Source organism: Macrotis lagotis, chromosome 3 (genome assembly GCF_037893015.1).
Source record: "Macrotis lagotis isolate mMagLag1 chromosome 3, bilby.v1.9.chrom.fasta, whole genome shotgun sequence".
NCBI lineage: Eukaryota > Metazoa > Chordata > Mammalia > Peramelemorphia > Peramelidae > Macrotis > Macrotis lagotis.
In genome coordinates, this window is record NC_133660.1 from 44660972 (window position 1) to 44683048 (window position 22077).

At 36.5% G+C, this 22077-nt stretch overlaps 1 protein-coding gene across 1 annotated transcript in view; it reads right to left on the bottom strand.

The window, feature by feature from the left end:
* Positions 1 to 22077, bottom strand: part of CDS1 (CDP-diacylglycerol synthase 1) — an 83307-nt gene extending 61230 nt beyond the window's left edge. The window contains exon 1 of the mRNA XM_074228582.1: positions 21924 to 22077. Coding sequence (XP_074084683.1) covers positions 21924 to 22067 — 144 coding nt within the window. The 5' untranslated portion in view covers positions 22068 to 22077. The remainder of the gene's footprint in view (positions 1 to 21923) is intronic.

The following is a 22077-nucleotide window of genomic DNA, read 5'->3' on the forward strand; positions in this document are numbered from 1 at the left end:
AATAAAACATTAGCAAAGAGATTACAGCAATTTATCACCAGGGATTATGACAGATAAAATTTATACCAGAAATTAAAGTCTGATTCAAAAGTAAGAACACTAACACAATTGACCATATCAATAACAAAACTAACAAATCATATGATTATCTCAATAGATGCAGAAAAACTTGACAAAATACAGTACCCATTCCTATTAAAAACACCAGAAAATATAGGAATAAATGGAGTTTTCATTAATATGATAAGCAGTCATTATCTAAAACCACCAAGCAAGCATTATCCACAATGGGGATAAGATAAAAGCAATCCCAAAAAGATCAGGGATGAAAAAAAGGATTATCTATTATCATCACCATTATTCATTAAGAAATTGGAGGAATCAGAAGAAACAAAGAGGAAACAAACCTATCATTCTTTTCTGTGGAGAAATGACTTTTGGCCTTAAAAATCTCAACCTCAAATCTGAACTCAAGACACTTACTAATTACCTAACTGCATGACCTTGGGCAAGTCACTTATCTGCACTGCCTTGCAAAAATAAAAAAAAAAATCTCAGCACTGGCAACACATGAGTTTTGGACAGAATTTTTTCAGTTTCATGAAATCAAAAATCTCCATTTTATTCTTTGAAATTGCCTCTCTATTTTGGTCAAGAATAATCCCCCCTACTCATAGCTATTAAAGGTATGTGGCTTTATTTTCTAATTTCCTCTAAAGTTTTTGTTTTAGGTAGTCTTTTATTTGATTCTCTAGAATTCTCAAAGTATACCATCATATCAACTGAAAAGAGTGAATTTTGTTTGCTCATTGTCTATTCGAATTCCACCAATTTCTTTTTCTTTTCTTATTGCTAAAATTAGCATTTCTCATACAATAATGTATAGTGGTGATACTAGGATACTAGGTATCCTATAGATAAGTGCTAGAAGAGAATATGGACAAACTGTTCTCAAAGAAGAATTACAAACTAAAAAAACATATGATAGAATTCTCCAAATCACTAATAATCAGCAAAATGCAAATCATTTTGCTGTACACATCATACCCTGTATACAGGTAAAAATGTCAAATTACAGAAATAGTGCTGTAGGAGTTGAAGACCAAGTACAATAGCACACTGTTGGCAGAATTAGCAAAGCAGTATAACCATTTCAGAAAGCAGTTTGTATTTATGCAAATTTAGTGCCTAAAGAACATTTTTGACCCTTCTGACCCAGAGATTCCACTACTAGTTTATATTCCTAAAGATGTGTTTAAATGTCATCCTTCCCTTCCCACAACAAAATATTTCCAGAAGCACTTTGTGATGGAAAAGAATTGGGGGGAAAAAGTAGTTTGAGAAATGATTAAACAAATTGTGGTTCATGAATATAAGGAAATTTTTTTGAATTCTAAGAAATAAATGAAATATAGAGAAGCATGGAAAGGCATATATGGTCTGATAACAAAGTAAAATAAGCAGAGTCAACAAAACAATCTACATTATGACAACAATGTAAAAAGAACCAAAAAATAAAATTAAAAGTGAATGTTCCAAAAATAAGTGTAACTCCAAAGAAGAGATACTGAGAAGACACTTTCATTCTATTCCTTTGTGGGGGTGGGGGGAGTCAACACATGTAGTAACAATGCAGAGTTCCACTTTTTAAATTCATTTACCAGTCAGTCCTGCAAAATTATCTTCCTTTTACCTTATAAATATTACTTGTTGTATGAGAAGACTTGCTGAAAATAGTGGACATTCTTTAATTTAGAAAACAAATAGATATCTTATTGTCTGATCTTTTTATTTCTTATACTTTGTTTCTTCCTTAAGGATATTTCTATCTCATCACACTCAATTTGGATCAAGGTACAACATGAAAACAAAGTGAAGACTGACAGATTGCTTTCTGTGGGGGGTTGGGGGAAGGGAAGTAAGACTGGGGGAAAAATTGTAAAACTCAAATAAAATTTTTAATAAAAAACAAGAAAACAGTGGAGATTATATGAGAAAAAAATTTTGTTGATGCTAAAAAATATATTTTCTTTAAAGTTTATTTTTACCAAGGTTTATCTAAACCATAAAAATGAAGTAAAATAAAGGTGAATTTACTATCATTGAAGAGAAAATTAAAGCAATAATTCAGAGCTATTTTGCCCAACTGTACACCAATAAGACTGACAATCTAAATGAAATGGGTGGATATTTACAAAATTATAAATTGTTAATTGTTAACAAATTTTTAACAAATTGTTAATTTCTTAAATTGCTATATAAATTGTTAATTCAGAAAATGATTGCAATCATAATTTACTATCTTGTATGTCTATATTATGTGTATATTTAATTTCTCAAATGATCTCAATCCAATTTCTTCATGTGTTAAAAGCAGAAACAATACAGTAATAACCAACTTAGATTTTCAGTCATATTTTTCAAAGTATTTTCATATGTTACCTAATGTTACCCTTCCAATTTTATTTTTGAAGAAAATGCTTGACAAAATACAGTACCCATTCCTATTAAAAACACCAACAAACATAGGAATAAATGGGAGTTTTCGTTGATATGATAAGCAGTAACTATCTAAAACCATCAAGTAAGCATTATCTGCAATGGGGATAAGATAAGAACATTCCCAAAAAGATCAGGGATGAAAATATATGAGATATATGAGGAAAAATGAGGAAACATTTACAAATAAAGAACCAAAGATCATCTCAGGACAATGACAATGGTTATTGTTTTTATAACCTTTATAACCTTGTAACTTTTATAACCTTAGCTCCTAGGAACAGTGCTTTTATAGAATAGACATGTAATAATTACTGAACTGAATAGTAGTGGAAATAATACTGATGTTGGATTTAAGAGATCTGAATTCGAATATAGATTCTGATACTTATTTACCTATGTGACTTAAGGTTAAAAATCTCACTTGCCCCATCTGTAAAATGGAGATACCTGTAGTATATTTCAAAGGGCTGAGAATCAGATAAGTAAAACTTTATATCCAACCTCAATTTAATCTAAAATAAAAAAGAACCTATTCTAAAAGTTTTCTGACATGTCTTTATCCATGACTTTTCTTGAGCTTTCCCTCTCTATCACAACTTTCCTCAATGAGAGAAAACTCACTATACTCTGCAGGAGTTTTTAAGTAAGTTTCCAGTTATGTTCCACTTTTCATGACCCCATATGGGTCTCTTGGAAAAGATACCAGAGCAGTTTGTAACCCATTGCACAGTTTTTCTCTTTCACCCAACTCCAAATCAGTCTCTTTCCAACTTCTATCCATGGCTTCTGCTTCTGACCTCTGGGGTCAAATAGAATAAATCTTTTCCTTCTGCCATATGAAGGGTCTTCAAAATCTTAAGGCAGCTGTCCTTTCTAATTTTCGCCACTCATATAAAAATGTCAACTATTGTTACATTTCTGAGGAAGACTATTATTTACAGTCTTCAAAACCTTTCCATTTCTCCTCAAAGCTTCCAAGGCTCCCCTGCACCCCTCAGTTGAGGATCTTGCTTCATATTTTACTGAAGAGTTAAACTGTAATTTAAACATTCTATCTCTTCCTCCTAACATCACTAAAAGGTTCTGTCCCATTTCATCCTTCATCTATCTCCCATGAAGGTGGGGAGGGAGGGGAGAGGAGCTTCAACTTGGCCCAGGCAAAACCATATTATACACAAATCTGGCCAAGACAATGAAAAAAGTCTCAAGACTTATTTTGTCTATTGTTAATTGACTATAAAAAGCCACTGATTTGGTAGGTGAAAAAAAACCCACTGTCCAAAAAAGAGACTGAAGCATCTACGGACGTTCCTATGCTAGATTTAGGAATCTATGCTAGATGAATCAGAAAGGGTCAATTAAGTGGCACAATAGATAGAGTTTGAGTCTGAATTCAAATCTGGCTTTAGACACTTGCTAGCTGTGTGACTTTGGGCAAGGCACTTACCCCTGGTTTGCCTCATCTGTCAAATGAGCTCGAGAAGAAATGGCAAACCATTTCAGTATCTTTTGCCAAGAAAACCCCAAATGAGATCACAAAGAGTCAAACATGGCTGAACAACAATATTTTTACCTCAAAGTATTTCTTATCTACAAATCAAAATCATTCAATATTTCCTGGAAAACCAGGCACAAGTGAAATAACATTCTGATAAAAAAATATCAGATAAGGCATAAAACAGGAGAGGCATGTTTGCCAAAAGCATTCACAAGTGTAATAAAAGAGATACAGAATAGAATTCAGGTCAAAGGGGGATTTTGCCTAATGAATGCTAATATTTCAACAAACCCAAAATACTGCAGTTACCTGGAAGAGACCTGTAGACACCTGAAAGAGGCATGTAAATCAATCAACCAAAGAGGCCTGTTTAATTTATCTCTCTTCTTGACCCCCCCCCATACCAAGAATGTCTATTTGGGGAAAAGACATCTCAAAATCCATGAGATCCTGGATCCCCTAAAAACATGAAGGGGGCTTAAAGATGGATACTTTACCCACTAACTCTCTCCCCATTCAATTTAAGAATCACAAAGTAGTCTTGGATTTCTGCCAAGATTCCAGTATAGACAAGCCTCCAGGGCAGGTGGAAAGTAAAGTCCAGTGGGTAGAATCCAGCTGCCCTGCAGCCTTTGGAGTAGTCCCTGATCCCCCAGTCTTAGACTTCTCTGTCCAAATGATGCAGAGGTCAATCTTTCCCCAAGTCTAGGGCTAAAGGAGGAGGAGGAACTCTGAGGCATTCTGGACTGGGGAGTGGGCACTACCTTGTCAAAAGCTTGGAGAAAACAGGAGGGAGATGAGCTGATCTCCACTATCTCATAGGCTCATAGTGAGATTCAATGGAGGGAGAAGGAAACTGAATATGAGAGCTTTTGTGATTGTGCCCAAGGTCATGCAGGCAGCTGTGACAAAGCTGGGATTTGTATCCAGGTTCTCAGATTCCAAATTGCCTATCATTTCTACAGTACTACACTTACTAATGTATCATTCTGCTTTCCTACTTCACTGAAAAGCAGTCGTCTCAATAGGCAGAGGCATCACCCCCCCCAACTTGGTACCCAAGAGATAAAACAAACTGATTCAAATTTAAAAACAAGAACAATCTCTTAATTGATACATACATACTTACATTTACAATTAGGCAGTTCACAAAGAAATTCAGCCTAATTGGTGCAGGGAGTTTTGGACATAGGAGATGTGATTAGGAAAAAATTTGTCTGTGCCTGTGTGGGAACTTCCTGTAGTTCAAAGTGATTTCATTGTTAAATGTGAATTCATCAAGATGGGAGTGGTGTCAGTTCTTCCCCTCTTCCAATTTCAAGTTTTCGAGTCTACCTGATCTTGAAATGACATGGCTTAGGCCAGGAAAGACACTTAGCTTGCCTACTGGAAAATACCTGAAGCCAGTTGCTAGACTACACCCCAAGTGCCACCCCTGTTCAATCCACTACAGAAGTGCATTTAAATTGAACAGGAAGAGAAGCTAATCTCTCTCTCTCCCTCCTTTCATAGTTGTCTCTATCTCCCTCCCTCCCTCCCTCTCCCTCTCCCTCTCCCTCTCTTTCTCTCTCTCTGCAATGGGGATAAGCTAAGCTAGAAACATTCCCAATAAGACCAGGGATGAAACAATGGTGCTTGTTATCACCACTACTATTCAATAGTGTATCAGAAATGTTAGTGAAAGGGTGGCTAGGTGGTGCAGTGGATTGAGCACCAGCCCTGGAGTCAGGAGGACCTGAGTTCAAATCCTGCCTCAGACACTTAATAATTACCTAGCCATGTGGCCTTGGGCAAGCCACTTAACCCCATTGCCTTGGTAACCCCTCCCCCCCAAAGAAATGTTAGTGAAGAAAAAGAAATTCAAGGAATTAGAATTGGAAAGGAAGAAACAAAATTCTCTCACTGTGCAGATGGTGTGATGTTATACTAGAGAACTCTAAAAAAATTGGCTAAAAGACTACTGAAAACAATTACCAACTTTAGCAAAATAACCCCACAAAAATCTTCAGCATTTTTAAACATTACTAACAAGGTACAGCAGCAAACCTTAGAAAGAGAAATTAAAATAACTTCAGACAACATAAAATACTTGGAAGTCTATCTGCCAAGGTAGACTCAGAAATTCTATGAAAACAACTACAAAACACTTTTTCACACAAGTAAAATCAGATCTAAATAAGTGGGCAAATAACAACTGCTCGTGGATAGGCCAAGCTATTATAATAAAAATGACAAGTCTACCTAAATTAAATGACTTATTGAGTGCTTCAGATACACATTGTGTGACCCTGGCCACATCATTTAATTTCTGCCTTTTCTCAACTGTAAAATGGGGATAATAATAACAGAGTCTATCTCATAAGGTTGTGGGATAAAATGAGGTCATATGTGTAAGGCACTTTTGAAAGGATGTGAAGCACTGGTTTAGGGAAATGGGCTACAGAGTTTCACAAGTTTTGTGTACAATATACTCCAACTATTATTTAAGTAGAGAATAAAAATATTAAAAGAAAAAATTGTGTAATTTGTACACATGATTAATATGAAAGAAATGTAACAGTTAATTCATACTTGTTTTCATTTTTTTAAATCAAATATAAATACTACAACTATCACTAGGTTAGAAATTCAATAAACAACCCACCTACACCCAAAACTGGTTAGTGATAGGAAAAACTTTTGGTCTGAGTATCTAAAGACAATGGGAAGGAAAGGGATAAATGGTTACTGTATATCAGATACTATGGAAAGGACTTTTTACAAATATGATCTCATTTGATCCTCACTACAACCCCGCAAAGTGGTGCTATTATTCCCATTTTCAGTTGAGGAGATTGAGGCAGAAAAGGTTAAATGACCTATCTAGGGTCACATAACCAGTATGTGAGGTCATACTTGGACTCTGATCTTCCAGAATTTTATTTTATTTTATCCATTGCTTAACATTCATATATCTGGCTTTGTCCTTGATTTAAAGACAGACAGACAGACAGACAGACAGACAGACAGACAGACAGACACACACACACACACACACACACACACAAACAGAACGTTAAGGATTTAGATGGATTTATTTTAAAGCCTACAATTTTTCTGAATTTACTTTTAGTTAATCTTTAGGGTTATCAATGAAAATTTTATCTATAAAAAAGATTGTTGGTTCTTTCCTTTTCTTTTTTATCTTAGGGCTATAGCCTTTCAAGTACTATTAAGCCAAAGGCAAAATGAGCATCCATGATTTATCTTAATGGAAAGAGATCTAACTTTTCTCTATTACAAATATTTTCCCCTTAACTTTAGATAGATATGTTTAATACATTAAGTAAAGGATTATTTATTTATTGTTGTTTGTATTTTTTAAAATAGAATCAGATTTTTGTCAAGGTTTCTTTTTTTCATTTCAAACTCCATTTGAGGTTTCAGCAGACTGACTACCAAGCTACTAGAATGGCTTGCAAAAATCCTCCAGATCATTTTTACAGATGAGGAAACAGAAGCAAGCAGGGTTAAATGACTGGTCCAGGGTCTTATTTGTTTCTTTTCCCTTTTGTTGTTGAAAGATTTCAGAGATACAAATTTTCCCCCAAAGAACACTTTAAATAAATCCCATAAGTTCTGGATGTCTTATTGTCATATGGTTTGATTAGCTTTTCTTTTATTTCTGTGATTTATCCTCTAACTCAATTCTTTAGTATTACCCTCAAATTTTAAATTTTGATTAAATTCCCTTGACTGAGGATTTTTTTTAACTTCACTGTGATCAGCAAAAGGTATTATTTTTGCTTTTCTGCATTTTTTTGATAAGAAGTCCATGTGGTCAATTTTTGTAGACCATTGGAGCTAAAAATACATAAATTCCTTATTATTTCCATCTAGTAACCACATGGATCTATCATTTTAAATTATTCTAAAGTTCTACTTAGGTCCTTAATTTCTTCCTTGTTACAATCAGAGATTTACTACAGCTAGATTGCAATGAGAACAAAGAATCACAGGATGTGGTCCTATTATTCCAATTCTACTTTGAATTTCCATTGGGCTAGAGTCAACGATACTTTACATAACTTCAAATAGTACTCATTCAAATATTTAATGGAATTCAATTTTTAGTTTTTAAAGATTCATTGACTTTCCCTTTTAATCAGGGGTATCCAACCTGTTGGATCTTCTGAACCACAGATATAGAATTCAATACTCATTCATGAATACAATGCAACCCACACCACACAATGCAGCAGGTTGGACATACCTCCTTTAAATATTTGGATGCTATGTAATCTTTATGTTTAACATTGTAATCTATGTTGCCTTTAAATATAGTTTTTCAATTAATCTGTTTTTAATATAGTGCCTAGTACATAGTAAAAGGTTAATAAAGGTTTATTAATTTATTGGTGTCTATGTTTCTATATGAGCAACTAGATGGCATGGTGAACGGAGCACTGGCCTTGGAGTCAGGAGAATGGGAGTGAGAGTCCAGCCTCAGACACTTGATACTCACTAGTTCTGTGACCTTGGGCAAGTCACCTGACCCTGATTGTCTCATATCCAGGGTCATCTTTAGCTTGGTAGTCTGCCCATAACCACTGGATCAGATGACTCTGGAGGACAAAGTGAGGCTGGTGACTTAGCACAGCCCCCCATCATTCAAATCCAATTCTTATTCTAGTCAAGGCATCACCTCCCTGATGTCATGGTCTTCTTTAAGAAGATCAAATGTCATCATCATCGTGTTTCTATAGCCTTGTGAATTTAATGTGAATTTAACTAATACATAATATTTTGCTCTAGCCCTGCATTTTAAATCTGTGTGAGAGTTTTTGTTTCTAATGTACCTTTTGTGTAAACAATGTTGGATTCTACTTTCTCCTCTTTCATATTACGGATAGGTTCATTCCATTCAACTTATGTTTGCTCACTAGATGTTTCTCTCCATTTTGTTTATTCTCTTAATTCTTTTTCAGCTCTTTCTCCTCATCCCCCTTCTTTACAAATAAAAATGAGTATTCCTTTACCTGTCCTACCCTTCTTAACTCCTGTCTTCCACCCAGTGTCTCCCCTTCCTATTTCTTTTTTGTGTTTATGAAATATATGTATCTTTGCAGGCATTTACTTGTAATTCAATCTTTCTTTTCTAGTTCAGATGAAAATGAGGATCACAGGAGGCCCATTTCCTACCCCATTCCTTCCTTAGACCTGCAAACTGGATTTTGACTATAGTCTTCCTGAGAGTATTAATTTTGGCTTATATTTTAGGAGGTGATTAATGGATCCTATTTTTATTTTGCTCTCTGGTTCTAAGAGTTCCAGATAGTTTTCATTTATGACTTTTTGAAATAAATCCAACCTTTTTTTTGTGGGCATGAGTTTCAAATAGTCCATTAATTTCTTTGACTATCAATCCATTTTGCTGCTGGGCTACTCTGCTATTATATTTTTTTCACGTTTTCTTGACTTTTTTAATCTATTGATTTTTTTTAAAAATATTGTTTGGCTCAGTCATTTGCTATTTGACCCATTCTAATTTTCAGAACATTCTGTTCTTTGATAAGGCTTCATTTCTGCCAGGTACTCATGTAATCCTTGTATCAGGATATGTTTTTCTACTTGAATTTGTTAGGTTCCTTGAGATTTTAGCTTGGTAGTCTGCTCTTAACTGCCTCAAGGGTTTCTGAGTAGGGGGATGGAGGTGCTTGGATTATATTCAGCTCCTGTATTCCTAGAAGTTATGGGCAGGCCCAAATTTGTCTTCAAAGTGGTTAACTAAGACCACAATACTATCCTCTGCAGGAATGCTATTGTTCAGGCCCACACTCCTTGCATGCTGCACCTGGATTAGGGCTGTGTAAATGCTTTTGAGGTCATTTTTCTGCAGTGCCAAGAGCCCTGATAAAGGCCCTCTTTTCTTGCTGCTCCTGGGACTCCTCAATCACCCCCTCATTAAGCACTAATTTGGGATCTCTTTGCCCCCTTTTATCATGGGGGCTCTAGGACTGCCCCTCCACAGTGAATTCTTGCCAAGGGGCTATTTGCCTGGGATCTTTCTCTTGCTACTGGAACTAAGGGGTTGACCCCATCTTGGGTTCTTACCATAAGATTATGAAGTGGCTCCCAACTTAATGCTTATCCTTTAAAAAAAAAAAAAAGGATTTTGGGATGGTTAGGTGGTGCAGTGGATAGAGCACTGGCCTTGGAGTCAGGAGTACCTGAGTTCAAATTCGACTTCAGACACTTAATAATTACCTAGCTGTATGGCCTTGGGCAAACCACTTAACTCCATTTGCCTTGCAAAAACCTAAAAAAAAACCATAAAGGATTTCCCATTTTTTTCTTTTTCTTGATTAAAGGTAGAAGATAGGGAGTAAGTCACTAATACTGATGCCAAAAAATATTTCAAAAACATTCACAGACAAGAATAGAGAAAATTTCAAAAGGAAGAACACAGCAGACTTTTGAAAATAATGTATAATTCATTATGTATATATATATATATGTATCTATCTATGTAGATATAGATAAAAGTACATGGTGTGAAACTGAGATCCATGGCTGCATAAAATGTGTATTTGTGGATGTGTTGGACAATACATACTTTTTTTCCTGCTCCTGGAAGATCCTTTACACTCCAGAATTTAAGAATATAGCTAAAGCCAATCTAAGTCTACCTACAACATGGTGAGCCCCTCAGTAGCAGAAGGTTGCCAGACTGCCTAAAGGAAAGTAAACCAGAGGTCAGAAAAATGGAACAGTTTAAAGCTTCTGTACCAATCAACAATAAGGTCAGGCCCAAGAGGGACTATAGCACTTGAAAGATAGGATGAGCTAGTCTCCAAAAATAAATCAATAAACTAATAAATAAATAGATGAAAAGGCTATGTTGGGGGCAAAAGGAGCATTAAGGAGATTAGAACTCTTTTCAAGGTGTGGAGGTTAACAGGTAACAGAAAAAAGCAGAAATATTCAAAAAAAAAGTTTAATTTCTATTTTCTCTACAAGAATAATCTTTTTTAAAAGGTCAATGAATTTCAAAATACTTGAGGGAATTTACAAAAGGGCAATGATCCAGCTTCAGCTCACCAAGTTCAAAGGAGTAACATCCTTAGAGTACTGAAAGAATTATCAGATATTATCACAAAATTACATCTTCCTTTTCTGAAAATTGGGACAGCTGTTTTTTGTACTTCTGTACTACTACCTTCTCTAGTTCTCCACATTTCTTTCAAAAATCAGTGATTCAGCAAATTGTAGGCCAAAAATTCTGACTGGTTCCTGACACAATTCTAGAGGACATAAAACAAAGGTCCCAAAGAACTATAATGGCAGACCAGATGAAACAATTTTCTTTTCTTTTTTTGTGACAGGATAACTAGACTACTAAGGACAGCTAGATAAGTGGGTTTGATCTGGAACTGGGAAAATCTGAGTTCAAATATGGCCTCAGATATGTGTGATCCTGAGCAAATCACTTTAGCCTAGCCACCTCAGTTTGCTCATCTGTTAAATGAACTGAGAAGAAAATGGCAAACTACTCCAGTATCTTTGCCAAGAAAACCTCAAATGGAGTCATGAAAAGTTAGACAAGATTGAAATGACTGAATAACAATTAGACTACTAAAAAGGGAATGTTAGAATTAGAATGACTATTTCAGCAAATCGTTTTTTAAAAGTCTCTCTGTAGTGTGGAAAGCAAAATAAGCTTTGAATACTGAGATTATAGAAATGATGTCTTCTTCGATTCCAGAACACTATCACCCTTCCCCAGTAAATCTTCATTCTATTTTTATGGACAAAATAATAAGATATAAGTTAAATGAATGTACAATTAAATTGCCTCAGAATTAGTTGAAAGACCACATCCAAAAAAACCTAGTAATTTAATTGAACAGTATTATCAAATTCCTTTAGATACTTGTCTTTGGCCTTGTGCTATCAACATTTTTTTCATCCACAACTGGAATGATGGACCATTTCAGAGCATATCTGTTGAATGCTGGAACAATATAAGATGCAGTTTAATAGAGATAAATGTAAAATTTTATATTTGGATTCAAATAATCAACTTTACAAATACAGAATAGGAAAAGTCTAAACATTCAACAAACATTCTGATTGAAGTTTAATAGCTTTAGATTTTTGGGCTCCCTGTATACAAGGAAGATAGGAATTATGGCTAAGTGGAGAGTGGATTTGGAGTCAGAAAACCAAAGTTCTAAGTCATTGCACATTTTAGCTATATAACCAGGGGTAAACCACTTAACCATGTAAAATTCCTGCCAACTTACTAAAGGCAGAGTGAGGAAACACCCACATGGATTTTCCCCACAGAAAGGTTCAGTGACATAAGCTTTTATCAAATAATAGAAAGAATTTAAATAAATAACAATAACTACCAAAAGCTTAGGTTAACATTCTTTATTTTCCATACCCACTCTTAAACTGCATGTTTGGAAAGAACTCTAAACGTGATAGTTGATGGTTACATTAACTGGATACAAAGAAATAAGTCAGAACAGTTTTTTTCATGGGCCAATTGAACAAAGAAGAGGGATACTTAGAGAATTTAACAAAGAAAAAGCAAAGAGAAGATTTTTTTTCATTAAATTCTAAGAGTTTAAGAAATGGTAAGAGGGGCAGCTAGGTGGAGGGGTGGCTAGGTGGCGTAGTGGATAAAGCACCGGCCTTGGAGTCAGGAGTACCTGGGTTCAAATCTGGTCTCAGACACTTAATAATTACCTAGCTGTGTGGCCTTGGGCAAGCCACTTAACCCCATTGCCTTGCAAAAACCTAAAAAACAACAACAACAACAAAAAAACCCCAACAAGAAATGGTAAGGATGGAATTGAGGGAAGGAAGGAAAAGAATGGAGAAAGTTTGGGATACCCATTGTAGGCAGAGGGCAATGAAATCAGTAAGATCAATGATATTTGTAAAGCTTCTGCTTTAATTAAATTATCTGGGCTTTCCTTGGAGAATGACCAGACAGAGATCATGAACCTTCAGTGATTTAGTAGACCATCTGAGACAGTTGTAATGATAGAAAATTTCATCTCACTATAGCAAATCCTAGGCTAACTAAGCCTCTCCAAATCTGACTAATGCAGTGTGTGTGTGTGTGTGTGTGTGTGTGTGTGTGTGTGTGTGTGTGTGTGTGTAGTCTGAAATCTAACTAAACATGGTAGATCTTGCCAAGTTGATACCAGTTATCTGCTTGTATACCCTTCAAGATCCCAGGATCACCTCAAAATCACAATGAGGAATCAGAGTAGTTGACTTCAATGGAAAAGCTACAATAGCTTAAGTTTTAAGTGGGTAATATTTGGAATCTTTCATATTCTCCACAAATAATTTATCTCCTTTAAAAAGGGAGAAAAGATCTGTCTGGTTGAGAAGATAAGGGCATTGGATTTGCAATAGGGAAGACTGAGGTTCAAATCCCATGTCAGATGCTATGAACTATGTGATAGTGTTAAGAACTCTGTGCCTCCTTTTACTTATTTATAAATTAAAGAGGTTGGATTCAATTCAATGGCCTTAATGCCCTTTATGATTTTATGAAAATGGTGAAGGTTGAGGATTAGCATATTGAAAAGTTAAGCAGAAAGAATCTAGGTTCTCAGCAAGAGGAGTATTAAAATGACTAAACTGGGGACACCCATCAAGTATAAAGCAGTTCACTTAATAAACTAGGACAACTAATGGATTAGGTAAATTGAGAGGCTGAATCAGCTGGATGTCAGGTCCAAAAACAAATTCACTTCATAAAGGAAAGGCAAGTTGTATAGGCAGTGAGACCTTAGTGATGGAGCAGTATCATTGTGGAAAGATGTCAAATGAGTTGTTAAATCTGAGAGCTACAACCAGATATATGGAAGAAATGGTTCACAGTCTAGTAGAATTTAGAGCTAAAAAAAAAAAATTCAGAAATGACCTTTATAAAGTTCACTTTGGGGATGGCTAGGTGGAGTAGTGGATAGAGCACCAGCTCTATGTGACCTCAGACACTTAATAATTACCTGTGTGGCCGTGGGCAAAAAAACAACAAAACAAGCCTATATAAAAAAATAAATAAAATTCACTTTGCAAATAAATAAAGAAAAATTAACTGGAAATTATAAAACTTTCTTCCAAGTGATTTTACCTAAGTTTCATTTCAAATTCTATTCTCTAAAATCACAATGTTTTCAATGCTCCTTTAGTCAAGCAATGTCATCTCTTGCCAATAGGGGAAATTTTTATCTTTTTGATTCAGTGATGTACTAGTATGTTCTAAAAAGAAAATACCCCCCCATTTTAAATTTAGTTTAAGGTAATCTTTTGTGTGCATTATTTTTTATTGTTTTTATTTCATTCGGTACATAACTTCTACCTTCAATATGTGGTTTACCATTTATGCTTCAAACTTTATTGGGCCAGACAGTTCTATAGAGGTAAGTAAAAAAAAATGAATTACATTCATTCTCCAGTTTTTCTCTAACAGTATTCATTCATACAAAGGGTGATTATATTTCCTGACAGGTTAAGTAAAATCATTTAACTTTTTTGGAGGGGAGGAAAGAAGAGACTGACACTGAGCAAACCAAAATAAATCAAAAGAAAGAATAGAGTTTACTAATATGAAATGGTTTGGAAAAAGTGAACATTTATATTTAAATCTGTCATCTCTGTTCTTCACATTATACAAGTCCAATGAACAAAAGAATCCATTATTCTACAACACACCCATTTCCATCTTTGTTCAAAATACTTAGACTCACTCCTTCAAGTGTGGGTCCTTTTTGTTGGTTGTCTGTAACAACATGTGACCCAACTTGATAGGGATCTATTGACCATGCTCCCTGGTTTATTTTTTCAAATAAGATTATTATTCATAAGCTGAACAATATTCTATTAAATTATTCATTTTCCATGTACTTTAACAAGGAGGATTTGCACATCTTTCTTTCCATTTCATTTTGGATGACCTAAAAGCTTTTGCAGTTTAACTTGTCATCAACCAACATGCTCCTTAAAAAATTACTTCAAATAGAGGAGCAGTTTTAACGTTTCTATGCTGATTTTTATGAGCACCTTTTAATCATGGATAACAAAATGTAATCTTCACATCATTAAAAACAATGAACTCCAAAATGGATTAAATATTACAAACAAAACTAAACTAACAAAGGACAATTTATCAGACATATGGTTCTCCCTACTGTTTTGCAAGTCAAGAATTTATTGGAGATAAACAGCCTGAGTTTGATTATATCTATTTTAAAAAAATTAGATTAACAGAACAACTAAGTAAAGATATAAGAAAATTGATAGAGGGAAAATATTCACAAAATAGAGTGAAGTGCCATCTTACTTAGCAATTGTTTATAGTCATATTAACCCATGAGAATCCCTTAAATTAGCCATAAGGTAATACATTATCTATTAAACAACTGTAGATGAAAAGGGTTTAGGGGTACTTTTTTTTTTTTTTAGGTTTTTGCAAGGCAAATGGGATTAAGTGGATTGCCCAAGGCCACACAGCTAGGTAATTATGAAGTGTGTAAGACCAGATTTGAACCCAGGTACTCCTGACTCCAGGACCAGTGCTTTATCCACTATGCCAGCTAGCCGCCCCAAGGGGTCTTTCTAAAAGTAAGGGGTTTATAGCAGAGTAAATCTGGTTGCTATGGAAATAAATGAATGTAAATTATATTTTCCACCACATCCAAGGAGCTATTGCTCTAAAAGAGGTCTCCAACAGCAGAAAATAAAAACAAACAAAAAAAGTTATTTTTAAGAAAGGAAGCTTAACTGGCAGGAAAACTTAGTTATGGGGAACCCCCCTACAGCAGTGTGATTACATTAAAATGAATGTCTAAAGACTCCAAGAAAAACAGAAATTGGGCTCAGGCTATGACAGAGCTCAAAAAAGACTTTGAAAATCAAGTGAGGGAGACAGAAGAAAAACTGGGAAAAGGAGAGAGATGCAGGAAAAACATGAAAATGAAGTCAGCAGCCTAGTCAAGGAAATCCAAAAAAAAAAAATGCTGAAGAAAATAGCATGATAAAAACCAGCTTAGGTCAAATGGATAAAACAGTTCAAAAAGTTATTGAGGAGAAGAATGCTTTAAAAAGCAAAATTGGCCAGATGAAAAAAGAGATAGGAAAGCTCTCTGAGGAAAATAAATTCTTCAGACAAAGAATAGAACTCAGGGAGATTGATGAATTTATGAGAAATCAGGATTCAATACTTCAAAACCAAAAAAATGAAAAATTAGAAGAATATGTGAAACATCTCATTGAAAAAACAACTGATCTGGGAAACTGATTTAGGAAAGATAATTTAAAAATTATTGGAATACCTGAAAGTCATAACCAGGAAAAGAGCCTTGACATCATTTTCGAAGAATTACTACAGGAAAATTGCCCTGATATCCTAGAAGCAGAGGGCAAAATAGAAATGGAGAGAATCCACAGATTCCCCCTGAGAAAGAGATCCCAAAAAACCACCCCCTAGGAATATTATAGCCAAGTTCCAGAACTCCCAAGTCAAAGAGAAAATATTACAAGCAGCCAGAAGGACACAGTTCAAATATTGTGGAGCTGTAGTCAGGATCACATAGGACTTAGCAGCAACTACATGGGAAGCTCGTAGGGCTTGGAATACAATATACTGGAAGGCAAAAGAGCTTAGAATGCAGCCAAGAATGAACTACCCAGAAAAAAATGAATGTCCTCTTCCAGGGAAAAAAGATGGGACTTCCAGTGAACCAGGGGAATTTCAAATGTTCCTGTTGGAATGGCCAGAGCTGAACAGAAGGTTTGATCTTCAGATACAGGACTCAGGTGAAGCATAGAGATTGAAGGAGAAGGGGAAAATATGAGGGACTTAATGATGATGAACTGCATGTATTCCTGCACAGAAAAATGACACTGATAATACTCATATGAACCTTCTCAGTTAATAGAGCAGGTAGAGGGAGCTTTTATAGATGAAGCACAGGAGAAAACTGAATTTGAAGACAAAATATGGTGTAAAAATTGAGTCAATAGATAAAAGGGAAATGTAATGGGAGAAAGAAAAAGGAGAGGGGGGAATAGGCCAAGATATTTCATATAATAAGATTTTTCTTTATTACAATGAGTTATTGCAATGATATGGAAGGGGGGAGGCAAGGGGGAATGAGGGAACCTTCGCTCTCATCAGAGGTGGCTAGGAGAGGAAACAGCAAATATACTCAATGGGGATAGGCATCTGGAGTAAGAAGGGGGGGCAGGGGGGGGATGTGAGTGATGGAGGACAGGATGGACCATGGGGAGAGAGTGGTCAGATATAACACATTTTCTTTTTTACTTCTTGCAAGGGGCTGGGATTGGATGGCCTGTCTGGGACCATAGGGACACATTTTCTTTTTTACTTCTTGCAAGGGGCTGGGATTGGATGGCCTGTCTGGGACCATAGGGCCAGGTGGATGCTGGGCCTAAGGGGTGATAGGGGGGCTTGGGGCCTCACGGCCCCAGGACCAGGGATCTGTCTGCTGCACCACTCAGCGACCCTACAGCAGAGTCAGAGTGAAAGGAGAGAGAAAATATAGTACATGGTAGTGGAGAAATAAGGAGGGAGTTGCAATCAGCAATGGCAACAGTGGGAAAAATATGGAAGTAACTTTTGTGATGGACTTACCATAAAGAATGTGATCCACCTGCAACAGAGTTGGTGGTGTTGGAACACAGACTCAAGCACATTTTTTGTTATTATTATTATTTTTTTTTGAGGGGTTCAGGGCAAATGGGGCTGGGTGGCCTGCCTGGGGCCGCATAGCAGGGTGATCGTTGGGTATCTGAGGCAAGATTTGGACCCAGGTGCTCCTGGCTCAAGGGCCAGTGCTATGTCTGCTACCCAGCCACCCCTAATATCATTACCATTTTATTTTATTTTGGGCCTTTTTTTTCTTTTTTTGGTTTTTGCAGGGAAGTGGGGTTGGGGTGGCTTGCATGTCACACAGCTGAGTGATTGTTGGGTGTACAGGGCTGGATGTGGGCTCGGGTGCTCCTGGCTCCAGGGCTGGTACTCCATCCACTACACCACCTGGCCATACCTACAACTGTTACTATTATTTCTTTAATTTTAATTTTTTTTCTCTCCCTTTACTTATTCAGTCAAGTGAGTCTATATTTTTGGAGGGAGGGGATATTTTCTTTACTTTTAAACAAGAATATTTTATTAATGTATAAAAATTATTTGTACAAAATGAGAATAAATAAATATTAAATAAAAAATAAACATAAAAAATAGTATAGAACAAAGGGAAGCTGATGACTTTGAGAAATCAAGAAACAATACAATAAAAGCAAAAAGAATGAAAAAACAGACAATATGAAATATCTCATTGGAAAAACAAATAATGTGAAAATAGATTCAAGAGGAATAATTTAAAAATTATTGGACTATCCTGAAAGCCATGATCAGAAAAGAGTCTAGACATTATCTCAAGAAATAACCAAGGAAAACTGCCCTGACATTCTAGAAACAGAGTAAATTAGAAATTGAATGAATCCACTGATCACTTCCTAAAAGAGATCTCAAAATGAAAACTCTCAGGAATATTATAGCCAAATTTTGGAGCTCCCAGGTCAAGAAGAAAATATTGCAAGAAGCCAGAGAGAAACAATTCAATTATTGTGAAACCACAGTCAGGATAACAAGAAAGGATTATAGGGCTTGAAATATGATATTCGGGAAAGCAAAAGAGCTTGGATTTCAACCAAGAAATCAACTATCCAGCAAAACTGAGCATACTATTTCAGGGAAAAGGATAAAAATTCAATCAAATAGGAATATTTTAAACTTTCCTGACAAAAAGACCAGAGCCGAACAGAAAATTTGATCTTCAAATATAAGATTCAAGTGAAGCATAAAAAGGTAAATAGAAACGGTTGGTGTTGAACTTTTTATATTACTGAATGGGAAGATGACACTGATATCAAGCTGTCTCCTTAGGACCATTAGGAGTATATACAGCTAGAGCAAAGGTGGAAGCTGCATATGAAGGGAGAATATATCTTTTTTAAAATGGAGTTAAAATATATTTTTTTATGTTTTTGCAAGGCAAATGGGGTTGTGGCTTGCCCAAGGCCACACAGCTAGGTAATTATTAAGTGTCTGAGACTGGATTTGAACTCAGGTACTCCTGACTCCAGGGCTGGTGCTCTATCCACTGTGCCACTTAGCTACACCGGAGTTAAAACATTTTTTAAAAATGGGTGGGAGAGGAGAATGTACTGGGAAAAAGGGAAAGGGAGAGTTAGAAAGGGGTTAAGCTATTTCACATAAAAAAGGCAAGAGAAAGTTTTTGCAGTAGGGTAGAAGAGGAAGAAGTTAAGGAGGGGTGGTGAGATTTACTCTCATTGGAACTGGCTCAGAACATACACATTTAATTGGATATCGAAATCTATGTTAACCTTCAGGAAAATGGGAAGGGCTGGGTATAGGACAAAGGAGGAGGTGGAAGGTCTAATACAAAGAAGGGCAGATTGTGGAAGAGGGTAGTCAGAAGCAAAACATTTTTAAAGGACAGAGAGAATAGAATGAAGGAGGAAAGACAGAATGAAGTTAACACTAGTCATTAGGGGAAAAATTATTGAAACTAGCTTCTTTAATAAAGATCTCATTTCTGAAACATAGAGAACTGAGTCAAATTTATTTTTTTTAAAGTTTTTGCAAGGCAAATGCGGGTTAAGTGGCTTGCCCAAGGCCACACAGCTAGGTAATTATTAAGTGTCTGAGGCCATATTTGAACCCAGGTATTCCTGACTCCAAGGCCGGTATTTTATCTACTACGCCACCTAGCGGCCCAAAATTTATAAATATTAAGAACCATTCCCTAATTGATAAATGATGAAAAGCTATGAAAAGCTTTCAGATGAGGTTATTAATGTTGTCTATGGGCATATTTAAAAATTTTTTCTAAGTCGCTATTAATTGGAGAAATGAAAATTAGAACGATTCTGAAGTACTACCTTTTACGTCAGTGGATTGACTGATAGGGCAGAAAAGAGAAAAATGACATATGTTGGAGGGGATGTAGGGAAAAGGAGAAATTAATAAACTGTTGGAGTGGTTGTGAAATGATTCAACCACTGTGTAGAGCAATTTGGACCTATGCCCAAAAGGCTATAAAACCAATCCTCCTTTTTGACCTAGGTGTGTATTCCAGAAGAGATGAAAAATGAAAAGAAAAAGGAATTATGAGTATATGGATATTTACAACAGCTTCTTCCTGGGAACAAGAGATTGGAAATTAAGGGGGTGCCTGGGGGAATGACTAAAAATATTGTGGTATGTGATTATGAGGAAATGCTGGTCTGCTTTAAGAAATGATGAGCAGGATGCTCTCAAGGAGAAATCTGGAAAGACAAATAATATAAAGTGAAATGTATTGTATACAGAGTAAGAGCAATATTGTAGGATGATCAAAAGTGAATGAACTAAGCTTTTCTCAGCAGTGCTGTGACCCAAGGCAACACTGAAGGAGTTAAGATAAAGAATGCTATCCATCTGTGGAGAAAGCAAATGATGTCTGAATACAAAATGCAGCATATTTTTAAAAAAATTATTTTTCTTGAGGTTTCTTCGTTGTTTTTTTTTTGAGGGGGAGAGGTCTGTTTTCTATCACAGCATGACTATTATGTAAATATTTTGCATGATTACTCATTTTTATCAAATTGCTTGCTTTGCCAATCGGGGGAGTGGGATGGTAAGAAGGGAATCAATTTGGAACTCAAGGAGTTTTAAAAATGAATGTTAAAACTTGATTTTACATGAAACTGGAGAAAATATATAAACAAGAGAGAAATAGAAGGAAAGAACTTCAACAGGAATGTTTATCATTCAATTATATATTAATAGTAAACCCTTAAGAGTTGTATAGGCAGACTGAAAAAACCCCATAGGTATTTGATGTATTTTTGCCTCTTAGAACCTCTTAAGGTCAGTTCAGATAGCGCTCCCCACAAGATCTATTTTTTGATTCCCTTCTTTCCTTTCCTTCAAGTCAATCTACTTTGTAAACATTTTCTATGGATTTTCGTTGTATTTCCTACTTCTGGAGAACAGAAGGGGTGAGGGATCGTTTTGTTAAGCACTGTCCTTATCAAGTTGGAAGCATTTAATTGAACTATTCAATTGCATAAAATAACAAACGTTAAAACTACACATCACCACAGAAAAGTCTATGAAGAATAAAAAAGTGAACAAAAGAGCATCAAAGAATGTAGAATGGAAAAGTGGAAGGAGTCTATTAGGTCAGGGGACCAGGGTTACTTTCTAAAGTAGGCATAAAGTCCCTTTATTCTCCACATGATGATACAAAGATAATAAACTGCTAGAAAGGTCTTTTCTTTTTCTTCTAACTAAACTAGTAAAGCCTAAGCTTAATTTTAAATAGCTTTAAAAATGAGAAGCAATGCCTCTTTACACCCCCCCCCCGTTAAGGTGTGCCTGGCATTGCTTTCAGGCACACACGAAAACTCGGGTGCCCGTGTTCCAGAGAAGTGGGCACCTGGACTTCCCATGAGAACTGAGCCATCCCCGGCCTTAAAGTCTGCAAAGTTTCACCCTGATTCTGTCAGCACACATCACGCCACAAACCTGTGGGACGGGTTTCTGGTCGGGCTTTTTTTTAGATTAAATTTGATGAAATAAAAATACATCAAAAAGAACGACGATGGTCAACCCTGCAGAAGGGCAAAAAGAGGGGGAGAACTGGTGAGGAGCGCGGCCGCGGTTCACCTGTCCGGCGCGGCCGCAGAGGAGCGCGGCGTCACGCGCGGCCCGGGCCCGCAGCAGCTGGCGCGCCGCGCGGCCCCCTTGGGCCGAGCACAGGCAGGCAGGTGGGGCCGGGGCGCGGGGCGGGCGGCGGCGGCGGCGGCGCCCCGGGCCTACCTTGTCGCTGGTGCTCTCGGCTTCGTGGTCGCCGCCGGCGCCGCCCCCGTCGCGGGCCGCCGAGGAGGAGGCGGCGGCGCCGGGCCCGAGGCCGCCGGCCGCCCGCCGCCTCAGCTCCGACATCTTGCGCTCCCCGTCGCCCATGGCGCCGCCG